This window comes from Danio rerio, chromosome 13, assembly GCF_052040795.2.
Source record: "Danio rerio strain M-AB ecotype USA chromosome 13, GRCz13ab, whole genome shotgun sequence".
Taxonomy (NCBI): Eukaryota; Metazoa; Chordata; class Actinopteri; order Cypriniformes; family Danionidae; genus Danio; species Danio rerio.
This window is the reverse complement of record NC_141033.1, coordinates 13,856,324-13,883,847: the sequence shown is the minus strand read 5'-3', so window position 1 is coordinate 13,883,847 and position 27,524 is coordinate 13,856,324. Positions and strand designations below refer to the sequence as shown.

The window sequence follows — 27,524 nt, the reverse complement described above, 5'->3', positions numbered from 1 at the left end:
ATTTCTAACAGGCACTGTAATGACTCATCATTCCAAGGCTGTTTGTTTTATTTCTCTTGTCGAGTGGGGTGGAGAGTATGGGGAGGATCTGTTTTTTATTTCAGCCCTCACAGTAAGTCTTATAAAAAGTGTAGAACCCCTCTTTCCTCCCTCCATTTTGTTGCCATCAAAGGCTTTTTCCAAAAAATAAAAAAACACACCTGTTGGCAGCATGTAAAAGAGTTTGTAGAGGCTTGTGTGTGTAAGTGTGTGTATGTGTATGTTTGGCTGGAATGTTCACACAGCTCTTGTGCTCCAGACTGTATTGTGATGCGCTGCTCTTTAAACTGTTCTGTAATGGCCAGACCGAGTACCTCCCACAGCATGACATGCAAAAAAAAAAAAAAAAACATTTGATTCGACCACCTACGAGTACAAGCATTCAAGACAACAACACTCCTGAAGCACCACACCTCACTGTCCATGCATACACAAACTGTCTGACTGATTCATAAGATAGAGCAGGGTGGAAAGGGTTAAATTCTGATGTGGGCACAGGATGCAGTGGGTACACAGACTGAGGTCAATCACTGACCTTGCTATTGTCCTTGAGTTCAGCAGAGTTGTCCGGAGGTGCCAGACAAACACACATACTGCACACAGCGAAATATTTGGGCTAGATTAGAGACGCAATGTGCATTGGCCAACACAAAACGATTCCTACAGCAAAGTGAAGAGGCTTCTGGGTGATGTACTGCCACCTAGTGCCCTGTGTTGCTGTCAGAAATCCAAACATCTACATTACAAAAAAAAAAAAATGAGTCTTTGGATGCATCTCAAGCAAACACACAGTTAATGAATACTATGTGCTGTCATTTGTGTGCCCTAGACCTCACTTCCTATCTGTGTTTGACTCTGATAGTCAGATCATAAGCTTCACAGGAAATGTTTTGTTGTCTTTCTGGACAAACAATGGGTATTGGAGATTTATGGCTAGTGACTGCTGACTGTTACAGTTTAAGGTATGAGCTACAACATAAAAATGTCACTTTCTTTTTTGCTTAAGCCCTAAACTATCTACTAATACACAAGCAATTGTCTTCAAAACAGGCAGAGCTGATCATTTTCTCCTAAAATATAGCATATTAAGACTGTATATTTAGAATGCAGTCAAATGCATTTTAATTTTGCAGGGATAATTCTCACAAAAAAAAATTATTTACTTACTATTTACTCACCTTCAAGTGGTTCCAAACCTTTATGTGTTTCTTTATACTGTTGAACACAAAAAATATTTTGAAAAATCTGTAACAACTGACATTCCTTGTTGGAACAAAACACTAGTATGAAAGCCAGTGGTTGCAGGTTTCCAACTTCTCAAAATAAAATGGAGGGTGAGTAAATTCAGAAGAACTTAAATTTTTTGGGTGAACTATACCTTTATATTTACTTCTGAAAACGAGGGGTATTTTTTCAAAGCTGAGGCGTTAAGAACTTGACAATAGTCAGTTTAACAGTTGACACAATTGTACATTTTTAAGCCTTATACAAACTTACGTTCGGGTTTCTGTATCGTTGGTCACAACTTATGTTGGTTTGTTAACTAAATGCAATTCTTTTCATCAACTGGTCTTACAGAAGAACTGAAGATCTTTAGGTGAACTTACACAACTGCCTAGACATAATACATTGTATTAACTACAGTATAAATGGCATCCTTTTCTAGAAAAAGTTGTATTGTAACTGTATTTTCCAGTTTTTAGCAAATGTTAATTTTATAAAGAAAAAACAAATTGTGAGGAAAGACAATGAAGACCGAATTTACACTGATGAGCCAAAAGAAAACGAGTCAGAAGTGAAGCGAATTTCATTGATCATCTCCTAACAAGTATTAAAGTCTGAGTAGATCTGATGCTGAGCTAACAATAATCAGTGTCAGATTGTTTTAAAAAGCCAAATGGATCAAAATATCTCTAAAATGGCAAAGCATGTGCATTACTAACAGTATTGAAGTATGGACAAGTGAAAGGGTGTTGGGTACAAGGGTAATGAAGGTTGATTTACCATGCCAACATAACGGCCCAATCCCAATTCTATTTTTGTACCCCTACCCTTTCCCCTTCCCTATGGCCCTTACAACCGAAGGGGAAGGGCTTCAAAATTTACCCCTAAGAATTTGGACAAGAATTATGAATATGTTAAAACATGTCTTTGTTTGTCGTAAAAATTTGGAATAATGACAAAAAAATACTTATTCGTAATTTGTAAAGATCTCCTTACTTCCGGGTTCAGCAATACTGCCGTTGTGAAAGTTGTATTCTAGGAAAATTTCTTACCCCTTGGTTTCAAGTGTGGTCCTGATAAATCTTCGTTCAAAGGGCTATTCACCCCTTCCCCTTAGCCCTACACCTTCAAGCCAAAGAGAATTAGGACACCCCTAACCCTTGCAAAAACGAGGGGTAGGGGTAAGGGTAAGAGCAAGGGCTAAAGGGGTAGAATTGTGATTGGGCCAAAGTCACACAAAAAGTAAACAATGTTAGGAATGGGTCACAACACAGTGAATCACATTCTATTGTGCAAGAGTTTGAAGACCAGACAGTGTCTATGATAATTCCTGTCCACCGCTGAAAGTGTCTACAATGGGCACTTGAGTGTTGAACCTAGACCTTAGAGCACCAGAAGAATGTTGTCCCGATAAGTCTACTCTATGTATGCAACATTTACTTGGGGAAATGGTGCCCCCCAGGATGTTCTCCTGGAAAAAACCCTGGCCATGTATGTGTATGTAAATTTACAGTACACCCCTCAATGACACAAGTAGCCTCTTTCAAAAGGATAATGTACCCTGCCATACTTTATATTGTTTAGGAATGGTTTAAAAAAAAAACATGATAAAGAAGGTGGAAATGGTATCCAAGGTGTTGCCCTAATCTCAAAATTCCTTCAAGTCACAATCCTATAGAGCAATTAGTTATGTGCAGGACCAACACGTTTGAGCCAAGGTGGCTCACCTCAGAAACTAGATGGCTTGATGGATTTGCAGCTGACATTTTCATACCAGGCACCTTCAAGGCCCCATGATTAAAGTAAACACAAAATGTGATGAGGCTCTTAAATCATAACTGTAGATCTCTCTGGAGTGTTAAACACGAGATGCAATCAATAGCACTACAACAAAGCAAGACTTTTTCTTTTCTGATAAGTGTATTTTTTTCTTTTACTCATCGATAATGAATTAGACGGTCCAATTAGATTTGAGCATGCGGTCACAAGCCTGAAGCTGCTACAATTGTATAAAAGTCAAAGACTAGTGGCTCTAGCAAAAAAAAGCTGTTTCGAAAAACAGTTTACTGTAGATGCCTAATAAAAGTGCTCAGGATAAAAAAAGATATCAAATGTTTGTTATCTTTGATGTCTGTGAACAGAGAACATTCTGATACAATGACTAGAACAAAACAACAACAACAAAAAAGAACTTATGTGGCAGGAAACTGTATAAAAATGAGATTTGATGGTAAATTTAGAAAGTCGGAAGGATGACAGATCATTTGGGTTTCTGGGGTATTACTAAACTGCACAGTGGATGAGGTTAAAGGCATAGTTCACCTAATTATGATAATGTACACACTATTTACTCACCCTCAAGTGGATCCAAACCTTTCAGAGTTTCATTTTTCTGTTGAACACAAGTGAAAATATTCAAAAAAACTTTGAAAAATCATTGGCTTTTCTCGGTAGAAAAAACAAATGCAGTCAAAGGTTTTCAGCTTTCCTTAAAATATCTTCTTTTGTGATTAAAAGAAGGAAGAAACTCATTAAGGTTTAAGGGTTCTTTCACACCTAGACGTTTGTTTCAGAACCTGTCTCTTTTGCCCAGTTAGCGTGGTTTGTTTGGCATAAGTGAATCCAACAATCTCGCTCGGATCCGCGCCAAATAAATCGCTCAGAGATTGCTTGAAAGAGGTGGTCTCGGCTCAATTGAAACGAACTCTGGAGCGGATCAATTGTAATGAGAAAGCGATAAGATAAGAGCACGGTTATATCACAGTGTTTTATGAATATGTAATAGGCATACAGCTATTTGAAGTGAGAATTATGAGCAGCGAATGTCCTTCTAGTCGCAACCCAGTACTGGGAAACACCCATGCACTCTCATTCACACACACACACACTCACCTTTTTCACATGTCTTTAGACTGTGGGGGAAACCAGAGTACCCGAACCTTTTTTGCTGTGAGGCGACATTGCTAACCACTGAGCCACCATGCTAACAATATACATACATAATGAAATACAAAATATTAGAAAAAACATTTTCTAGCCAAGGATGACAAAAACGCCTTGTTGTGATAAGCGCCACCTCTTGTGTAGGCATAAATATGACATAGGGGATCATTCATTCTGTCTTTAGTATGAAAGTGCAATTTGTTGCTAGTTTGCCTTGCTTTAATCCATCACACTCAGTGTGAAAGGGCTTTCAGAGTTCTTGCAGAGTCCATACCTAGGTGGGTTGCCTGCATATTATTCAGGTGATCAAAATGTTTTGGCTCATCTGTATACATGATATTTCTGATATTCACCACCAAAGATAAAGTCTGAATTTTCATCCAAAGATCAAGATCATCAAAGATCATTTTAATACAAATTGCAGCATACAATTAGCAATTAAACAACAGCACTGATGAATAATTTACACTGAGATGCTTTAGATGAACTTCCTAAAATGAAAAAAAAAAAATAAAGGAATAAATAAATTAACTGAGTCACAGAGCAAAAAGGTCACAGGTTCAACTCCCAGCACGACCATTTTTGTATGAAGTTTGCATGTTCTCCTCATCTTCAAGTGGGTTTCCCCCAGGTGCTCCAGTTTCCCCCACAGTCCAAAGACATGCAATATTTAAGCAATATGGACAAATCAAAATTGGCTGTAACGTATGAGTGTGTGTGTGTGTGTGTGAATAGAAGAGTATGTGGGAGTTTCCCAGTGCTGGGTTGCAGCTGGAAGGGCATTCACAGCATAAAACATATGCCAGAGTAATTGGTGGTTCATTCCAATGTGGCCATCCTTGATAAATCAGGGACTAAGACGAAGGATGGTGAGTAAGTGAGTGAGTGAGTGAGTGAGTGAGTGAGTGATTGAAAGTCACAGAGTTTGCCTTTTAATTCACACTTACCCTGTCCTTGAAAATTAACTTTTTTATTCAGGGTCTCAGTCCACACTCCATTCACACTGCCTCCTAGAACTCTGAAACATTTAATGCCCGTCAAAAGCAAAATCCTTTTTTGCCAAAGTCGTATTGCTACAAGCCAATTTCAGTTGTAACACTGGACAACTTTGTTTCAGCTTTATTTAGTTTTCCTTGTTAAATCACTACATTCACCAGCTCTTTTTGGATCTGCTTCACACGCAAGCACCACTATTGCACTATTGTACAGTATCTCCAGGAAGAGCCAACAGTCAAGCTGAGTGAACAACAAAGGGTGGAGCTTCCTTCCCCAGGACCCTCACCTAATGTAAGTAATGCATCAGTGAGAGAGTATGTGTCTGTGTGAGTGCATGTGCACGTGCTTGTAAAAGAGCATGCCAGTGCATTCACAGTGAGAAAAAAAAAAAATATCATTGTATCCTACTTTGACATTCTAGAAACAACCTGTGGGATGTTACAGTGGAGCAGACTTTAATGTAGTTTGTCACAAGATTTATTGAATTCCAACCAGAGAGTGGAACAAATATTCAGTCACCTCACTCGCAGTGCTCTATGATCTCCAAGGACAGGTGAAATTGTGAGAGAAAGTATGTTATGTCTACATGTGAATCTAGGGAACTTTACAATTGTAGTTAGGTAAACAAGAATTCGAAATGGCACCACTGATGAGGTAAACCCCAATCCTCATCGGTATGCAATGATGCCTAGAAGAGCGGCTTTCTAAATGTTTTCTACTGATTAACAAACAGGGAATCCTCTTTGACCAGACAGCCTGATTTTTTTATTTAATTTAAGACTAAAAGTTGACAGATAAGAAGCATCTTTATTAGCAGTTCTTCCTTTCTTTATTACCCTAAGAGCATGAGTCTTGGAGGCTTATGTGTAGCTCTACTGTAGAGTGATCTATTGGGACACTCGTCTTTTCTTTGTTGTGTCATTCTTAGAAGGCAACAAAAAATACAGCTTAATCATGAATTATAACAAGTGAAGGTAATTATGCTGTTATATAATCTTTGTTCATTTAAATGTGTTAATACAACCAGAATTATTTATGATAAAAAATGAGCAGGTGGTAAGATGTGATTCCTAATTTTTACGATACCAATTTGTAATACAATTGAATACGTTTACCAACTGTTTTCTTAATTTTAATAAGTACAGGTCGGAATATAAAAAAAAAAATCTCTGAGAATGTGGGTTTACTGGAACTATTAGGTATGAGTTTGAGCAAAATGTTAATATTTGCTTTATGCTATAAAGGTCTAATACCATTTACTCCAAATTTCAAATAAAAATATTGTCATTTAGGGCACTATATGTAATCCTGGACCATAAAATCAGTCTAATGCTGCAGCTGCACAGGCATCTTTTTGGAAATAGCATAAATACATTGTATTGGGACACACTTATAGATTTTTCTTTCAAGCTATAATAGATTTTTAAGTAAAAAAACTGTCAAGCAAAGATATTATTGCAAATTTCGTACTGTAAATATATCAAAACAATACATCAAGACATTTTTAATAGTGATTTTTCTCAGTATTGTGATTTGTTTAAACCCTCAGATTACAGATTTCCAAATAGTTGTATTTTGGCTAAATATTGTCATATACTAACAATCTAAAAATAAAGTTTTTTTGTTTGTTAAAATTATTTATTTAAAATATCTGAAACACATTTTTTTTATTTCTGGGGACAACCTAATTGCTTTATGTTTAATCCACTTGAATTTGCAAAAAATTATTTCATGTTGTCCCAACACTAATCAAGTGTGTGTATCCAGCATTTTTTACAGTATACATCATTGAAAAGATTATTAATTCAGGTAATTTATTATTTATTCAAGTACAGTGTCACATACACAATACATTTTTTAAATGTATGTTGTGAAGTTTAACATGATCTATATTTTTCATGGATAAGTAAGATCGACACGAGTTATCATTCATGCACCATGACTTTAGCCTTGAGCGAGTTTGTGACATGTGCTAGATAATGTAACTTTGATAAATACGTCTGGATTTCTGCAAAATGACACAGTTTTTCAAAATGTTAGGCTAACCAAATAGGTAATTTATTCCTTATGACTTTACGATATATTAATAAACGATAACACTATTAAGCACTACAATGAATATAAAACACATTATTGTTGATGTAGGTTACATACAATTTAAGCTGTAATGGCAACAGTAACGTTAGTAAACGTAAAACTATGGTTGTCATGTAAACAAGATGTTATGTTTGTTAACGTTGACAGTTTTTTTTTTTAAAACGTATTTTATTTAGGGACAGAAATGAGAATCAAATAGCTATGTCGTGTTTGTATTCGTGTTTGTTTGTATTCGTGTTTGTAATTTAGTTATACGAAAATCAACTGCCACGGTGACATAAAAGCATCTTTAGCAAACAAAATCACACGTGCATTTCATTAAATTTGTTTATTATAAACGTTATCATCTTTATCTTGTTGATTTAAAAAATATATATTCTTACCTTCAGCAAAACGGTTAACAGTCACTCCCCTCATGTCTTTCCCGTCTTTATCCGTCTTCATGATGTCTTTCAGTTTTGGTCCAGCTTCAATGTCTGAAATGACATTCAATGGAAAGTTTTCTAGGAGTAAGTTTACTTTTATACCAAAACTATCTGGTCAAGTTTGTCGTCTTTTCTTCGCAGTGTGACACACAGACAAGCATATTAGCGGTGCGCGCCACTGTTCCGCAGGTGTGCATGACAGTAGCCTACGAGCCGCGCGCACGAAGTGAACCACGCGAACAAGCTCAGACATCTGGACCAATCACACAGCAGGAAGCCACATCGCTTGGACAGCAAGGATGAGACCATTCATATCATTATGTGATCATTTTATGGTTAAAACTATGTTTTGTAATATTTCCGAAATATTCAGAACATTTGATTTATAACTAGCATGCGTTTAAACTAGTTCAATAGCTTCCCCGCTAGGGAGCGCGCACAGAACGCAACTCTTGGGCTTTCTGGGCAACTATTTTCTACATAGTTTGTTTGGTAGTGAAGATAGCATACTTTATTCTGAAATTTGAGTGCTTTTAGAGCTTTCGAGGAGGGCTCTATAGTACACAGTATGCTTTCAGTACTACTGATGCTTGAGTATCACAGAACTGGACATTTGTGTCTCTTATCTGATGCAACCAGTTCAGTCCGTGGAGCCTCTGCTAATGAGCTGATGAGTTGAATCAGGTGTAGCAGATAAGAGTGTAGCATTCACAGTGTGCAGTGCAGGTCGATGATTTTGAACCACTGGTGTGTCTTATATGTCCTGTCTACATAAGATATAAATTGGAGACAGAACATACAATACGGATCATGGCTGCTGCCATTTGGGCTTTTGTGTTTATCTAAGACAGAAATGGGGGAATTTTTAAGCAAGAAGCTTTTTTGAACACTGGAATGTGTCATATTTCATTTGACCAAAATGAAGTTTTCAATAATATTGAATAATAATATGATAATATGTTCTTTTATAGTTATTTTAAGTAAACATATATTTTTATATATTTATGGGTCAAAATTAAATAAAGATTATCTTACATGATATTTTCTATACGCTACTGTAAGTATATATATGTATACTATATATATATATACTATACTATATATATATATATATATATATATATATATATATATATATATATATATATATATATATATAGGTAATATGCATTATATATCTCTAAATCTATAATATTATATATTATATGTAAAATACTCTTCTGACTTTTTTTTCTGATTTTTTTTAAATCTAGGATCATACACAGTGCATCCGGAAAGTATTCATAGCGCTTCACTTATTTCAAATTTTGTTTTTATGTTACAGCCTTATTCTAAAATGGATTCAATTAATTTATTTTTTTTAAATTGTTGCAATTTAAAAAAAAAAAAAACTGAGAAATCGCATGTATCTACATGTAGAAATCAAATATGAATTTACAGCCTTTGCTGTGAAGCTCTAAATTAAGCTAAGGTACATTCTGTTTCCACTGATCATTCTTGAGATGTTGAGATGGTTCAGCAGCTTAATTGGAGTTAAACAGTGGTAAATTCAGTTGATTAGACATGATTTGAAAAGGCATACACCTGTCTATATAAGGTCCTAGGGTTGACAGTGCATGTTAAAGCAAAAACCAAACATGAAGACAAAGGAATTGTCTGTGAACCTCCCAGACAGGATTGTCTCGAGACACAAGGCTGGGGAAGGTTACAGAAAAATGTCTGCTGCTCTGAAAGTTCCAATGAGCACAGTGGCCTCCATCATCCATAAGAGGATGTTTGGAACCACCAGGACACTTCCTAGAGCTTGTTGGCCATCTAACCTGAGTGATCGGGGGAGAAGGGATTTAGTCAGGAGAAACATTACATTACGTTTTGAGAAAACCAGGCCCTGCTCATCACCAAGCTAATACCATCCCCATACAGTGAAGCATGGTGGTGGCAGCATCATGCTGTGAGGATGTTTTTCTGCAGCAGAACCTGGAAGACTAGTCAGGATAGAGGGAAAGAGAAATGCAGCAATGTACAGAGACATCCTGAATCAAAACCTGCTTCAGAGTTCTCTTGAACTTAAACTGAGGCCACGGTTCATCTTCCAGCAAGACAATGACACTGTCCTTGATTGGTCCAGCCAGAACCCAGAACTAAATCCTATTGAATGTCTCTGGAGAAATCTGAAAATGGATGTACACCGTCGCTTCCCATCCAACCTGATAGAGCTGAAGAGATACGGAAAAGAGGAATGGGCAAAAATTCCTAAAGACAGGTGTGCCAAGCTTGTGGAATCATATTCAAAAAGACTTGAGGCTATAATTGCTGCCAAAGGTAACAAAGTATTGAGCAAAGGCTGTCAATACTTATGTACATGTGATTTTTCAGGCTTTTTATTTTTCATAATATTGCAACAATTTCAAAATCAAAGTAATTTCAGAATTTTTTTCACATTGTCATTATGGGGTATTGTGTGTAGAATTTTGGGGAAATAAATTATTTCCTAGAGATGGGTTGCGGCTGGAAGGGCATCTGCTGCGTAAACACTTGCTGGATAAGTTGGCGGTTCATTTCGCTGTGTCGACCCCGGATTAATAAAGGGACTAAGCCGACAAGAAAATGAATGAATGAATGAATAAATTAATTTAATTAATTATGGAATAAGGCTTTAACATCAAAAAAGTTCTACGAATACTTTCTGGATGCACTGTATACAGTATGCCAACTAAACATTTCACCTATATTTTACATTTTACTTTCACAACAGATATTTAAAAGAAGCAGATTTTTTACTTGCCTGTAATGTGTTTTATTTTTACAGGAATATTTCAGGATTTGTAAAGTTAACTGAAACATTTAAGTAATTTAAGGCCAAGTAAAGAAGATGTGATGAACAATAAAAAAGAAAACACAATTCATGTTGTCAAAATGCAAATTTATAGGGAGCATGGAATGTATTTTTCAGTTGTTTATCCCATTTTCCAGAGAAAAGTTTTTTCAATCAAGATACATTTTCTTGGATGGCAAAATTGAATGGAAGTTTTGATTCTTGTAAAACATTTGATTTGATTTTCAGTGCATGCAACATTTATTGCCATGACTTTAGGCTTTTACAACATACGATTTAAGACCCTTTCAAAGCCTTAAACTTTAAAGCTTAATGGGTGAATAAATTTGAAACCAATCTGTATATAAGCCAATGATAAAGACCATGTCGCCATCACCTCATGTCCTCATATTATCTACAAGGCCGCATGTATTTAGAAAAGTCCTCCGTATTATTGTGATGCAAACCAGAAACAGAAAAACGTTTGCAGTTTTATACAAAAAAGTAGGGTAGAACTCTGCAAATAAACACACAACTGTAGTCATTGCTGTTCTGGCACTCTGCCGATGGGTAATTGGTCAGGGGTAATTCAGCCGGCTAAAGGGGGTATGTAAGAAGACCCTTGAGGGCCCCCGACAGACTGTCTGACATGGATCCCAAGCCAATGAGGATGTTTTTGGAGGAAGGGTTTCTATGTATGGAAATAAAAACGGCTTTGTTTTCCTGCACATAGCGACAGTATCCACTAAAGTCAGCTACAATTTCAATATCAGCGATATTATTTATAAGAAGGACAGTGATTTGGTGGACAGGGTTAATGAGTTCAGGACCGGCACCGAAGGAGTTATGAATTATTGTGCTAAATTATTGTTGTTATAATTATGGGTGTGTGTTCTCCCCGCTTTGATTTTTATCCTAAGCAGACTAAACATCCACGCAAAGACTTTAATACCCTTAACAAGGTCAAGATTACGTTGTTTATGAATGTTTATTTGCTAATAAATTTATCAGTTACCAAGCGCGACCTTCTTCACCCTCTGTGCCAACATCAAATGCCCTTCTTTCCCCCCTCTCTTGTATCTTTGAGCTCATTGGTTGTCATGATAAGTCCAAGTGTATTTTTAGCACGCTATCCTTTCATAGGGCTGGACACAGGGAGAAAATAGATATATGCAGACCCCTGCAACGGAAAACAAAACTTGGGTAAAACGTCCACCACGAACACCCCTAAAAATTCCGGAAGGGATGAGTTTCACAACTGCAAAAGGTAGGATGTTCCATCCAATTTCATTCTGCAATTATTAAAAATAGTTTTAAGTATGTACTATATAACTAGATGGTACTTTCTGGATTTAAAGAGATCACCCACAAAATTGAAATATAGTGCCAATTTCAATGCATTTTCATGCAGCCATGAAAATGGAAGATAACTTGACACTACAGTTCTTGGTGTTTCATGAAATGTAACTTTGATCTGAGAGCAAAATAATCATGTACAGGCAAAACAAAACCACTATTTCACACTTAGATATTGCTTGACACTATTAGCAGGTTTGGCAGGCTGTCCCAGGAGAGAACCCTGAGCTCAGAGATAATTGAGCCCAGGGCTCCCGCCTTGTCAATTACTATGTAAGGGTGTCTGACATCAGGTAGGTCTCGAGAGCTCCCCCTGGTAAAAGGAGAAAAAGGAGGAGATGGGGTGGAGGGTGGGCGGGGTGAGTGGGGGAGTGGGGGGTCTTCCAAAACGAAGATAAGACAGTAATATGAAATCGGTCTATTTATCGTAGGCTTGGATTAATCTGATTGGATTATTGCTGATTACAGATGAGAGACCAGCTGCAATCAATCATATCATGTACTCCTCTCTAAATTAGTTAAATCTTCAGTAGCTAGGCCCACATAGAATCTGTGTGCAGATTTCAGCAGATTTCCAGCCCATCATTGATTCTATTTATTTACTTGTGTTAAATTTAATTTATACAGTTTTTAAATAAATTTCCGAAATATTATTGACTAATATTAAAATGTTTATTTGATTATTTACACTAGTTTGCAAAGTAATATTTTCTGTATTTTAGTAGGTACATCATACTGTATAAGAGACTTGCTTTGTTTGCCAAATAAGTGGATCTAATTGGATTTGCCTTTTATTTTATTTCATATATTAAGTTTTTAGTTACGATTCTCCCGAAATCATTCTGCATAAATCCAGAGATTTTTTACAAAATTTTGCACAGAAATAGGAAAAATTGTTCGCAGATTCTGTCTGGCCCTACTGCTGATACATTGCAATCTCATGACACAAAACTGCAAAAAATTTAACAATATTTATAAAATTGATTAGGTCGCCTACATTTATGATGAGTAGCAACAAGTAATAAATTAGTTTTATCAGTATTTGTCTTTTAGACTCTTAAAGTACTAATAGCCTTGACTAGCATTTTATAAATCACTTTGAACTACCCTGCAGGCACAGGATGTCAACATGACGTCATATTGACGTTGTACCCCAATATCGTAGGGACATTGTATTTTGTTTGGAAATGAAAATTGGGTTGACGTCAGAACCCAACGTCAGGCAGACATCAATGTCCAACCTAAAATCAACCAAATATCAACGTCTAATTTTGTTACACCTTGAAGTTGTGTGTACATTACAGCTATAACATTTATCAGACGTTGGATTTTGGTCACTTTCCAACACAACCTAAAATCAACCAAATATCAACGTAATTTGACATCGTTATTGGACGTCAAAATAATGTTGTCCTTAGACGCTGGCTAGACATTGAATTTTGGTCAGCTGATGTCATGACCTAAATCTAACCTAATATTAATGTCTTTTGATGTTGTGTATCTGCAGGGTAGTTACATCTAAAAAAAAAATTTTCCTGATGAAATTTTTTTTTAAATGGGCCGAGGGTAGATAAAATAAGATCAGTTATTGGATCAACTCTCCAATTAAAATAATGTCATAAATTATTTTTTTTTTACTTTCATCTGCACTGATGAAGTTGAAACTGCTCAACAAACAGAAAACAGCCACCAATCAGAAGAAGCAGGCTCAAACAATGACACGAAGAAACAACATTTTGATTTGAAAATTGAAAACGGTGTGCTGAAATCGAAACTTCAAAATGTATCTGGCAGCCAAAAAACTGATATGGATGTCAAAGTCTGTCTGACTATTAAGAGCCACCAAGGAAGTTCACAGTCAGTGGAGCGGCATGACCCGAAGCCCTTAAAAAACGAATCGATACAAGAAAATGCGGCTTCACATAAGGCTCTGTGTGAGAACTATGATGGGAAGTTATGCGAGGAACAGCGACCGAGCACAAAGCGGCAACTGTCCGCTGAGAGTGCGGCAAAATCAGTGAGCGTAAGAAAGAGAAGCACTGTGAAAAAGAGCCAAGAGGAGATTGTGAAACCCCCCTCAGTTGCCAGCCCTGGCATGCAGAGCGGGAGACCTTATCTACCTGCAGTCTCCACCTCTCAGAGGAAACCCAGAAAAGTGCTCTTCACAAGGACTGATGTTTTCAACAAAGTAGATGCATTCTCCATGCAGAAAGGAAGAGAGGTAATTGACAACAAACATTGTGCACTCTGTGCTAACACCATGATTGAGGACCTTAATCATAACTAGTATATTAGCATCTACACCAGCAGATGATAACACTTTTTATTTTGTTATTTACTTTTAGAAACACTACAGTTTGTCATCCACTATTTAAAGTCTCTTAATATTTTTATCTTTCATCAGCTGAATCAGTTTAATCCAACAATATTACTCAGTGCCATTTTCATTATAGTTAAATAGTAATTTTATAGTTGTAGTTAAAATCTTTGGTGTGAACAGGGCTTTAGTAATGAATATGTGCTTTTCAGTTGAGGGAGAAGGAAGAATTTGATGCCCAGAAGATTGCTCATGCAGTCACGGAAGTGGCCAGAAATGAAGTGGAAAAACTCAGGGCCATATGGATCTGGCTGTGTCATAATATTGGTAATTCCACATGCATAAATTCATAATGCACTGTAAAGTTTTATTCTATTTTCATTTAAAAATAAAGGTAAAACTATACTTCTTGTTTTTATAAGAAATCTCAATTTTTATCCAGTGTTACTAGCCCTTCATTTGTAATTCTTAAATATAGCAGCTATTTTTGAGTTTGAAAATTACTAGTAGAAAAATATTTTCCACACATATTTTCAATGTTTTCTATTTGAGTACACATACTCCTTAAAGGGGTCAAGAAATGCAATTTATTTAATACATTAAGTTCATGTAAAACTTAAGCAAGATTTGTATACCAATATTCCATCTTTTATATTCATTTATCAAGTTGACTTAAAAGTGAACAAACAAACCGATGTGAACAAACATCTTACTGATAAATCTGGAACTTTGCAAAAAAAAAGTTCACACAATTTTCCCTAATGTTACACATTATCTACTGTGGATGTGATGACATGACACAGGCTGTGTCTGTAACAGTTTAAAAAATAGTAAACGTTTCATTTTTACAGCAACACATCTGTTATTGACAAGATGATGGGACCATAAAGAAAGCAATGCAAAGATCATGATTTTCCACAAATTGGCGCTGCAAAATATCTTGCATACTCTGAGGCAACTCTATAATTATGTTGGTCCAAAGTTTGCATATCTCTCGTATTATTCACTTTCTACATGTGTGAACCTGTGGGCCCAAAGTCTTAATCTTGAAACATGATTATTTGTTGCACTATGTTGTCACACTGAGGCAAATTTAGAGTATTTTGAACCTTTAACATTAATGAAAACAGGCAGAAATTAATATCAATCTCTGCATTAACATATTATTTTTTAAAGTTTTTTTGTTGTCCTTGTATTCCTGAAAAATTACATTATGACATGACACTGCATACAGTGCATTAAACACTAAGTAGTGTAGTCTACATGTTTGTTGCTTCATCACAAACATACACAGTTAATTTTACAATACACATGTTAATACATACATATTTTTAAAATACATTTTAAAAGACCCCTTATGGCTCTTTGAGGTGTAAACACTGCTGTAAACACTCTGTGACCATACATCTGCTTCATAAAACTGCTCCTTTTTAGGCTCCCTAATTCTCATGGCCCGATTACTGGCTCTTGAATAGTAAACAAAAAGATCCTCAAAAGCTAAACATCATGCAAAGATCCAAAGAAATTCAAAAACAAATAAAAAAGAAGTTAATTGAGATCTACCAGTCTGGAAAAAGTTAGAAAGCTTTAGGACTGCAGCGATCCACAGTAAGATCCATCTACAAATGGCAAAAACATGGAACAGGAGTGGCCAGCCGAGCACAATTACCTTAGTTAAGGTTAGTGTGCATGACTGCACCATAAGAAGGAGACTGGGCAAAAATAGTTTAAGTTCCATGACGAAAACCATTGCTGAGAAAAATGAACATCAAGGCTCATCCCAGATTTGCCAAACATCTTGATGATCCCCCAGTCTTTCTGGAAAATATTTTGTGGACTACTGACAAGGCAAAAGTTGACATTTTTTTGAAGGTTTGTGCCCTTTTATGTGTGGCGTAAAAGGTTAATCTGCATTTCAGAACAAGAACATCACACAAACAGTTAAATGTGGTGATGGTGGTAGTGTGATGGTCTGGGCTTGTTTAGCTGCTTCAGGACCTGGAAGATTCGCTGTGATAAATAGAACCATAAATTCAGCTGTGTTCCAAAATATCCTGAAGAAGAATATCAGACCATCTGTTAGTGACCTCAAGCTGAAGCAAATTTGAGTTCTGTAGCAGTACAAGGATCCAAAGCACATCAGAAAATCTACTTCTGAATTGCTGAAGAAAAACCAAATGAAGACTTTGGAGTGGCCTAGTCAAAGTAATGTCCTGGATCCAATTGAGATGCTGTGGAATGATCATAAAAATACAATTCCTGCTTGAAAACCCTGCAATGTTTTAGAATTACAACAATGGGAACTGAAAATGCTTGATTGCAGCTGTTGCTGCTAAGAGTGGCCAGTTATTAGATTTAGGGCCAAACATTTTTTCACACAGAGCTATGTAGTTCTGTGTTTTTATCCCATAAAAATAATAACCCTCGATTCAAAACTGCAACTACTTGTGTTATACTTAACTAATATTTAAATTTGTCTGAGGATCTGAAACATTAAAGTGTGACAAAAATAAGAAATTAGTAAGGGTGTAAACACTTTTCTACACCACTGTACTGCACAATATATCCAGATGTTCATTCAATGGGACCATTAAAATCTGCTAACACTTTATTTTAATGGTCCCTTAAGAGCTTATTCCACTTCCCCTAACCATAACCTTACTGTCTGCTAATACCCTACTTTTACTTTAATTCTATTTATTTAACATGTTTTTATTTAATATGTAGTTGCAAAGTTATCATAGTCAGATCAATGTCTAAATTTGATTATTAAAACATAGTGTATAGGAAACCATATTGGTAAATTGTTTTAATAAAGACTATTAAAACTTTGTCAAAAGATCAAGAAAATCCATGACCCTGTAAATGTATTTCCTGTTTAAAAAATGTTTTCTTGTGTTTCCATGTGTAGAGTACGATATAGAGGGATACCTTGGTCTTTCTCAGAAGATTTGTTCTTTAGATGAAGTCATCAGGAATGGAAAAGGTGTATGTAGTGGTTACTCCAATCTCTGTGTGGAAATGTGCAGGTAAATGACCAGCGGTATTTAGAAACACACATCATGCCAGAAGAATGTGGCTCTGAACTTTCCCTTTTTTCTCTAGGGAGGTGGGCATTGAGTGCGTGGAAGTAAGCGGGTACAGCAAAGGTATCGGATACCAGGCCAGGCACAGTTTAGCTGAGGAGTGTTCTGATCATGAGTGGAATGCTGTCTTCATAGACGGTCAGTGGTGGCTGCTTGACGCTTGCTGGGGTGCTGGCACTGTGGATATGAAAAGCAAAACATTTGTAAAGAGGTCAGGCTCCCCGGAGTGTCAGTTATGCATTTCATACGATACAGACATACCACATACATTATGACTTGACAAATCATGTGTTGTTTTTACATACAGTTATAGCTAGTAGTGCCTATGACATTTTTTTTTAAAATCAACATTAAGAAAATATATTTTTTGATAAGTTTGTTATGTTGTGATTCATCTTGGATCTCACTGTTTTGATTAAGCAGACAGAATTACTGGTCACTTTATTAGGTACATCTTGATAGCACTGAATCGCCCCCTATACCCTTATATAGTGCAGGAGTAGCTATTTCTAGTGGTCTCCGAAACCATAACGGACACCCTGAAGTGCACTCAACCAATCTTACAATGCACTTCAATAATGAGTAAACAAATGTACACTTAACAGCTAGAAAATCCCCATAATGCAATGCAAGAGTTTCCACAGTGGAATCTTATTGGTGTAAGTTTCAAAATCAAGTATTATTTAATTAAAGTAACATTTGTATACATGACAGAAATCAAAATACTGTTCCATTACTACATTACACTGTTCCATTACTAGACAGCTCTATAAGTGTTAAATAACTAATTAAAGGGTCTGCCCAAGAGGTTTTAAAATCTAATCTGTCTGATGGTTTTATTAACCAGCAAAGCACAAATAAAACTGCATGCCTTCCAGTGCAATGAGTACTCAAACTCAATCACTCATTTTCATTCACTTCCTTAAGTGGAGTATATAACTAGACTAGAGAATAGCAAATGCAGGTATAGGCAAGTAGGTATCACTGCAGCCCGGAGACCTCCAAGTAGGAGGAATTACACTGCAAGCAAGTTGGGTTTAGGTGGTGTAGGTTTAGCAGATATTAATAAAACACATCAGGTTACTGTAAAGTTGGGTTTGAGGTTTGGGTAGGTGTAGACCATAATAAAATAACATCAGCTTACTATAATTTTGGGTTTAGGGTCGGGGTAGATGTAGACTAATAAAACACATCAGGTTACTGTAAGGTTGGGTTTAGGGTTGAGGTAGGTGTAGACCTTAATAAAAACACATCAGGTTACTGTAAGGTTGGGTTTAGGGTTGAGGTAGGTGTAGACCTTAATAAAAACACATCAGGTTACTGTAAGGTTGGGTTTAGGGTAGGGGTAGGTGTAGACCTTAATAAAACACATCAGGTTACTGTGAGGTTGGGTTTGAGGTTTAGGTAGGTGTAGAACTTAATAAAGCACATCAGGTTACTGTGAGGTTGGGTTTAGGGTTAAGGTAGGTGTAGACCTTAATAAAGCACATCAGGTTACTGTGAGGTTGGGTTTAGGGTTGGGATATGCCAACTTCATGCCTGCCGTACGCACATTTCTTGTGTGTATCTGTTTTATTTTCATTGGCGACTCCTAGAGGCAGTTGTGTTAAATTGCATTCTACAAAGTGTCTTAGAGCCGTGCAATGGCAGCTGTATGAGACAGGTTCATCCGCATGTCTAGCAGGTATATAAGGTTTCCATACAATGCAGTTGACTAGCGAAACATCAAAGCGCAATTTGCAGCAGTCGCCGTTTTTCCCAATGTAATCAGAGCGATCTACTGCACACACATTGCTATTAAGGCACTATTTGAAGATGAATTTGCAAACGTGAATCAGAAACGTTTCTATTCAATAAATGTGCAAATAAAAATGATGCACAGACTTATTAATGATTTCTACTTGTCTTCCTCGTGATGAAGAGTATAGGAAAAATCTAATATGTAGCCGGGGGGAAAAAGAATGTTCATCAGATGCTGGATTCGAACAGAGTTCATGATCGAACATATCAAAACATGTTGCCATGCGTTTTACGAGCTACGCCACTCACGCTGTTAAGGATGCTTTAAAATTTTACACTTTTACATCGCACTATTTTTTGTTTTATCTACTCAGTGCGATGTTCAGACCCAACTGTGTTAACCGCATCAGCTAAACTCTCCCACTCTATTTTTTTCTTTTGTTATTAAATTCCGGAGAACAAACTTGCAAATAACAATTTTTCTCCGGTCTACCTCCTACAGCAGCACCTCCTATTTACATTCTGTTTAAAGTTTCTCTTTTTGCTTGCTTTTGCCATTGCTTTTTTGTTGGGTTTTGCCAAAGTAGAGTCATTAGCATATTCATACGGGGGAGGAGGCAGGGAGGGGTTTTGCGCTCGCGCATGTTTTACATTCATTCGGATGTACAAAAAGAATATGCGTGTGATTCGGCGTACGCAGTGTTTCATACATTTGAATTTTTTACTGCGTATGCACATTTACAGGTTTGTGCGTACGCAATGTTTTAGTATGATTTCAACGCAAGTCTTCGTACATGAGGCTCCAGGTTACTGTTAGTTTGGGTTTAGGGTTGGGGTAGGTGTAAAAATTCTTAAATTACAATATCGGACTCCAGGTCATGCACAAGATAGGTGTGTACAGCCCACTTGGAGCTCAAAGGCCCACCCACTTGGAGCTCAAGTCCTACCCACTTGGAGCTGACTGCGACCTCCGTTTATACCTTTGTCGGTATAGGGGGTGATTTCGGATACAATGTGTACCACCTAGATTCTTAAAGTTGCATTAAAAAGGTGTACCTAATAAAGTAGGCATCATCTTTCTCTATAGGGAAATTTGACAAAACAATATTGAGTGATATTAAGTGCAATGCTGCACTAAATGGAAAGGATAAATCAATACAATTCCACTATAATAATGTCTGGTTTCTTTTGTTCAGGTATGATGACTTTTATTTCCTGACTGAACCCAGTGAATTCATAAACTCTCATTTCCCTGATGACCAAACCTGGCAACTGCTTACCACACCCATCTCCATACAAGAGTTTGAAATGAGACCCTTGAGGACATCAGCATTTTATCAGTTGGGACTGACCCTCATACATCCCAAGCAGTATAAGACAATCACAGGTGTACATATGCACACAAAACATACACTATTAACGTAAATATGCTCATGCAAAACAAAACATAGCACAAACACAAAAGGGAGATTAGTGAAGCAAACACAATGTCTGTCACACTGTAATGAGATCATAGGAGGCGACTGGCTTCAGCTTGTGTCGAGAAACTCTGAGAAAACAGATTAGAACGTTTGCTGCAGAGATTAGGCCGTCGCATAAGAAAAAAGTTATTGTAATTGAAACTTCTTGAAGAATATCTAAAGCATGCATTGCAGAAAATGCAGGCAAAAGCATTAGGAAAGTGCAAGCATTTAGGGAGGCAAGAAAACAGCTTGACAAAGGCTCAGCTGGTAACTTCTGGGCACTAAATGGCTCCATACGCACTGAAGGCTAAATGTGGTTTCACCCCTGGGTCTTGAGATGACAAAATGTGAAAATTAAGCAGCGAGAGTCTAAGCGAGACACATTTATCTAATATGCTAAGCCAGCTGGTTGGAACTGTGTGTGTAAATCTCACTCCTCACTCAAGAGGAATACTAGCGTGGTGTTTAGCACACTCATTAGTGCAGCCGCCTGTATTGCCAGAAATGCTGGTTTGAATCCCAGTTAAGATGGGGCAAGAAGAATTGAAGAAGTTATATAAGCGCTGTGAGCCAGATGGCAGTGAGGTTTAGGTGGATAAGTGTGATAGAGAGCAGCTAGCAGGAGCTGTACAAAGAAATCCTCACTCATTTGGCTTCAAGAGCTGTACTACCAATTAACACTCGAGGCTGCAGCCTTTAGCATCTTTTCTGGTGCACCTGTCTACCACAACACTGGTTTGAATCATGCTTAGAACAAGATGAAGAAAACCAGAGTTACAAAAAAAAAAAAGCCCCACACACATTACAATTATAGAAGTACGAAGCAGTATATACCAGAGCAGTGGGCCGCCCAGGGAGCAGTTTCGGGTTTGGCGCCTTGCTTAAACTTGGTTTTCAAGTTTATCTCTAACGTTTAGGCAACATCTGCGTCTAAAGAGAAATGTAAATGTGATGTTGTAGAGCAAGGGTAACCACACTCTATCCAGCCAATTTTAGCTCCATTTCTAATCAAACACACCTGAACAAGCTTATTAATGTCTTACTACAGTAGGAATACTTGAAGCTTCCAGGCAGGTGTGTGTCGAGGCAAGTTGGAGCTAAATTATAAAAAGACACTGGCCCTCCAGGACCACTACTCAACAACATCAACTTCACAGTTTTCTTGCACCTTGCGTCATATACTAAACACACACACACACACACACACACACACACACACACACACACACACACACACACACATAAACTCTAAAGCAGTGGTTCTCAAACTTTTCATCAAGTACCACCTCAGAAAAAAAATGGTCTCTCCAAGTACCACCAAAAATGAGCAGTATTGAAATACAGTAGCCTAGTAGGCCCAGTAAAGCAGCTACAACTCTGCACAGTTAAAACAACGTGGCAAATTACCTCAGAAATATAGGCTATATTCATAAATGTCATATGCATAATTTTTGAGAAATTTTTAAATGTGTGTAGCATGTACGTGACATATTTCATTTCTCCTCGTACCACTAGAAAGAAGCCTGCGTACCACTAGTGGTACACGTACCACAGTTTTAAATCCACTGCTCTAAAGCATAGAATTACGGACGTGAAATGTGATGATGCACATGTACTCTTCAAAATCCTTCATTCCAAGCTGCCCTTAGAAATGAACAGTTTAAAACACTTTGGTTCAAAATGCAGGTGGCCTCAATATGTTGACTGTTTCTACCCTTTCGGTAGCAGACTTACCCTGTTTTGGAGCATAATGTCATTCCAATAGCAATAATCAACAATCTAGAGTTATAAAAAAGATTTAGGTTATGTAAAAGTCGTATGACTTTGGGGTGCAGACTAAAAAAATGCTGTTTGATATGTAAGCTTGTTTTGACCATAGCCACCCATAGCCACAAAATTAGATTACACCTCTTTTTGTGACCAATCACGTTGTCAAGTTTGATATTTTTTTAAGAATTAAAGCTTTCTCCAGTGATAAAATCATTATTATATTTTCTGTCTTACTCTAGTAAAGGTATTTGATGGTGTAATCCACAGTTTATGAATGAGAAACAGCTAACATTTTGCACTCTGCCAAATCCAACTCTGCATTGCCATGCATGTGCTTCCAATTGTGAACTTGTAAAATGCTTGTCAGACAGAGTGTGCATCAAAAGCGTTCTGATTTGCAAAACAAAGAATCTTGACAGTGGCCCGTGGCTACTTTTTATTTTACTGTTCACAGAGATAAGAGCTGTCAAAGTGATTGTCATGATATCTCATTTATTTCAATAATACAGTATCGTTAGGAGTTTAGGATACATTTTCACACATATCATGTGCAATAGCACCAATATAGCCTTATACTAAGGGTCCCCAAGCATGCACCAGGATGGTCTCTGGAGTTTTAGCTTTACCATAGTTACACACAATTGAAAAAAGTTCATCAGTTTTAGGCAAGATCATCAGTTTTAGGCAACTGTTCATAGTTGGAGGTAAACGTTGACTCTCCAGAAACAATCCCACATTCATTGTGATGACAGTAATTTGTAGTGGTCCAAATTAAGCACACATTCAATCCCAAAATGAACTACAATAATGTGTGTACAACAGATAAACTGCATACACTCAGCAGCTAGAGAATAATTAATAACAAGTACACTGTCAAAATCATTTAAATCTTACTATGAAACAACAAGTAATCTCACTCAAATGAGAAGGACTATCCATATTCACTCAGCGATTTTAATTTACTCTTTGATCCCTTAATATTAGTCAGGTAATGTGGAAAAATTTGGAATTTTGGATACATAATTTATATGGGAAAACTGTTAACAGCATTTGTTCACAGGACTTTAACAAACACATCTATGACATCTGATACTGGCATGCTTACACCAGACAAGTAACGGATCCATAATCCTTGTTAACACTTATATGGTTATTACAATGTCCACCCTTATGATTTCACTCATAATAATCACTTCCTTACTTCCATGTGGTTGTCACTGCCAACATTTTCCACTATGAACACATGCACAGTATCACTGCAACAGTTTGTAAATGTGTCCAAATTTGTTTTCCACAGAGGATGGGGAAGCAATTGTGTCAGTGAGCTCCTCTAGACTGTTGACCTTTTCGTATGAGATGAGGCAGCATGATCCCCAGACAGGAGCTCTAAAGCAGGAGGAGGTTGACAGCTCCTGTGGTCTCCTGTCAGTAACTCATCAAGGAATGAAGCTGCGATTACTGCCCTCAGAGCCCGGAACCTACGAGGTCAAGCTGTTTGCCCGACGAGAGGGTGAACCTGGTGCTCTGCGGTGGGTTTGTTCTCTTGAACTGGAGTGCCCAAGTGTCCAAAAGAGGCAGCCTCTGCCTGATAACCCCTACTTGAACTGGGGCTTAGCTGCGGGGGCGTCAGCACTAGGTGTCAAGACTTGCAGTGTCGCAGGAGAACAGGCTGTGGAGGTTGCTGATGATGGAGAGTGCAAGGTGATCCTAAACACATCACGACCTCTGATGATGGTGTGTGAGCTCGCACACAATGAGCTTAACGCCACTGCATCCAAGCGCTGCATTGCAATGCAGATAGCAAAAGAGCAGCTGGTGTGCAACGTCATGTGCCCGTACAAAGGATTTTACCGGCTGTCCATGTTCGTGCAGGATTATGACAGTGGAGGTGGGACTTTTCAAAACGCCGGGAATTTCTTGCTGCACCGTCAATGCCAAGGAATGAATCCAAATTCGCTGTATCCTCCAGATCTCAGCCTGTGGTGTGGTTCTGGGATTCGTACTCAAGAAGCAGGCTTGTCACATTTCAGCCACACAGGTGCAATAGTAAATGCACCCCAAGGCCGCTGCAACATCACCTTCCACTCCACCTCACCAGAGCTGCAAATACATGCAGTCCTCTGTGCTGAGCTTCACGAGGAGGCTGACTTTCCTCTGTCCCGATATGTACTCCTAACATTTAATGACACAAAGATAACTGTGAGCGTCTGTGCGCCCAGAGCGGGAGTTTACCGCCTTGGTCTTTATGGGCGCAAACCACCTCAGCAAGACTATAAGCCACTGTGTGACTTTGTAATCAGGAGTGTGTGTGAAAAACATGGAGATCCATTTCCCTGTGTGTATTCAGGATGGGGAAGAGGGTGCGTGCTACTGGAGCCCCGCACAGGTGTGCTGGCCCCACAAAGTTCAGTCAGTTTTCGCGTACGGGTACCAGGTGCACAAAGAGTGTGTGTTGTCGGAGAAAAACGAACGGATCTGAAGATGAATAAGAGCAGAGTTTGGGAAGGTGAGGCAGTCACCGGAAATGCCTCAGTTCTCAAACTCGCATCTGTCGCTAAAGAAAGCAGTGACATGCAGGTTCTCATGACCTTTGATGTCCTTAACCTGGAGAATGAATTGTGAATAGAACAGAGAGGAAAAATGAGCTATGGTCACACTGCAGTTCAATGTCACACTTTTTTTGTTGGGCTGTAACGTTCTTAAAGTGTGAAGATAACGTTTGCTACTTCGATTAGTCTTCTTAAAGTTAGTAAAAAAAAAATTCCTGGTAATTTAGAATATTGTATGGACTACATATCAGCACGCTTATGAAATCAATTATGAATCATATTTTAGCAGCACTGAAAATGGACGCTTTGGGTTGTAGTGTGAACAAAGGCCAAAATATGGTAAGAACAGGCTGAAAGCTTATGCTAGATACATCTCAAGGTCAAAGTGTGATCATGTCCACTTAAATATTTTAAATAAGCTGTTTCTTAATGACATTTTTGTCACTGTATGTGTGTGTGTGTGTGTGTGAACGCTACATTAGCATGGCAGCACAAAGTCTGTAACCACAAATGTCTTGTTAGGCAAAAGGTACTCTGGTCTGTCTCTGGTGTGCAACATAAGTCACTCACAATTATTGTTCATCCTGTATCACATCCCTGGCAGTGATCAAAAGCAAGGTTATGACCTTCACCATGAACTGCCATGTTTAAAGACACGTAGCATTTTTGCTGCTCGAACATGATTGCCTACGACAACAGCAAGTTTATGAGTTGGATTCCCAGAAAATATAGGCATTTACTAGCTTAAATGCAAAATAAATCACTTTGGATAATTGTAAATGAAGAATCCTAATCAATTTGTGGTACAAAGATATGTAAAGAATTAAAAACCATGTTAAACAAAGAGAAGCATCTCTTTTATATACAGGGTCGGCCATTTATATGGAGACACCTTAATAAAATGGGAGTGGCTAGTGATATTAACATCTTGCTTGTGGCACATTAGTATATGTGAGGGGGCACACATTTCAAGATGGGTGGTGACAATGGTGGCCATTTTGAAGTTGGCCATCTTGGATATAACTTTTGTTTTTTCAATAGTGAGAGGGTCATCTGACACATCAAACTTACTGGGAATTTCACAAGAGAAACAATGGTGTGCTTGGTTTTAAAGTAACTTTATTTTTTCATGAGTTATTTACAAGTTTCTGACCACCTATAAAATGTGTTCAATGTGTTGGATTGTCAATGCAACCCTCTTCTCCCACTCTTCACACACTGCAGGAGAAATGCCAGCACAGGCTTCCAGTATCCATAGTTTCAGGTGCTGCACATCTTGTATCTTCACACCATAAACAATTGCCTTCAGATGAACCCAAAGATAAAAGTCTAAGGGGGTCAGATCAGGAGACCTTTGGGGCCATTCAACTGGCCCACGATGACCAATCCACTTTTCAGGAAACTGTTAATCTAGGAATGCTCGGACCTGCTGGAAAAACTCAGGCAACGTGCCAGCTTTAGTGCATAAAGAGGGAAACACATCATCATGTAGCAATTTCAAATATTCAGTGGCCTTGAGGTTTCCATTGATGAAGAATGGCCCCACTATCTTTGTTATCTATGGTGTGAAGATACAAGATGTGCAGCACCTGAAACTACGGAAACTGGAAGCCTGTGCTGGCATTTCTCCTGCGATGTTGCTATCAGTGTGTGAAGAGTGGGAGAAGAGGGTTGCATTGACAATCCAACACAATAGGCAGCACATTGAACACATTTTATAAGTGGCCAGAAACTTGTAAATAAAAGAATAAAGGTACGTTAAAACCACACCATTGTTTTTCTTGCGAAATTTCCAATAAGTTTGATGTGTCAAATGACCCTCTTCCTATTGAAAAAAACAAAAGTTGGATCCAAGATGGCCGCCTTTAAAATAGCCACCACCCATCTTGAAAAGTTTGCCCTAATGTGCCACAAACAGGACGTTAATATCACCAACTATTACCATTTTATTAAGGTGTATCCATATAAATGGCCCACCCTGTATATGTAATATTCCACATGCAGGCTGCCTGGATCATGCACCGAGTGTCAAAATCTCTTAACCCCACTACGAGAAGCCATTGAAAACAAACAGATCTTAGTAGATTTTACATGATGCAGTCATAACAAGCAGTGCATCAGAAATAAAACCTTGAACTCGTCCCACTAGCCAGTGAGAAACAATGGCTGCTATGTGTACAGAGGGTGGGTACTGTCTCCAGGGAGAGATGAAGGGAGCCTGATGTCAGTTGAAAGAAATGTGGGTATTGTATCTGCAAGAGGGTGAGCATATTGTTTCGGACCCATGTAGAAGCCAAGCACATATATTTGTGTTTTGATCCTCAGGGTGCATTACAGTAGTCACGGCAGGTCCGATATGAGAATTTTGTAAGGTGGGCTGGGCAGGGACCCAAAGTGAAGGCCAGGAAAAGGATGTGTGGGGTAGGCTTCGATTTGACAGACAAAACAGTACTCGATTACATATTACTGATACACATACAAAGTTATAAATAGCCTCTGTTGTTGCAGGCCCCTGAGATTAGTGTTTAAGCTGGGCTTGGCATCCTAAAAGATGTTATCACCATGTGACAAATCCACTGCTCAGTTGATAACCTTACACATACAAGCACACTTCTCTTCGAGGCTGTTTTTGTCTGAAGATGTTTGTTGCCAGCATGTTTGACTGAATAGACTGACAATAAAAAAAGTAAGCCACCAACAGAAG

The 27,524-nt window shown here is 37.9% G+C and overlaps 2 protein-coding genes and 2 long non-coding RNA genes across 15 annotated transcripts in view; 3 read left to right on the top strand and 1 right to left on the bottom strand.

Annotated features, from left to right (window-relative positions):
- The window catches only part of slc4a11 (solute carrier family 4 member 11), a 176,470-nt gene extending 158,995 nt beyond the window's left edge, over nt 1–17,475 (bottom strand). For 10 of the 12 annotated variants that reach the window (XR_015505182.1, XR_015505183.1, XR_015505186.1 and 7 more), the window contains exon 1: nt 7,683–7,952. Coding sequence is in view for 9 of the 12 variants with exons in the window: in XM_087278026.1 (XP_087134152.1) it covers nt 7,683–7,743 (61 nt within the window). In the remaining 3 variants the exon portion in view is untranslated. Of the gene's footprint in view, nt 1–7,682; nt 7,953–8,234; nt 8,358–17,143 lie in introns of those variants that run through there. The other 2 variants (XM_087278027.1, XM_087278035.1) reach the window with 2 other exon arrangements.
- Nucleotides 1–27,524, top strand: part of LOC147834145 (uncharacterized) — a 762,525-nt gene that overhangs the window by 97,659 nt on the left and 637,342 nt on the right. The window lies entirely within an intron of this gene.
- LOC137487374 (uncharacterized) overlaps nt 1–27,524 on the top strand; it is a 105,699-nt gene that overhangs the window by 64,175 nt on the left and 14,000 nt on the right. The gene's annotated exons all lie outside the window — the stretch shown is intronic.
- ky (kyphoscoliosis peptidase) lies at nt 5,422–27,523 on the top strand. Its single transcript, XM_087279066.1, has 8 exons — nt 5,422–5,493; nt 11,683–11,806; nt 13,554–14,116; nt 14,425–14,539; nt 17,124–17,241; nt 17,318–17,509; nt 20,235–20,425; nt 23,569–27,523. The coding sequence occupies exons 2-8, from the start codon at nt 11,710–11,712 to the stop codon at nt 24,891–24,893; spliced, it is 2,601 nt and encodes an 866-aa protein (XP_087135192.1). The 5' UTR covers nt 5,422–5,493; nt 11,683–11,709; the 3' UTR covers nt 24,894–27,523.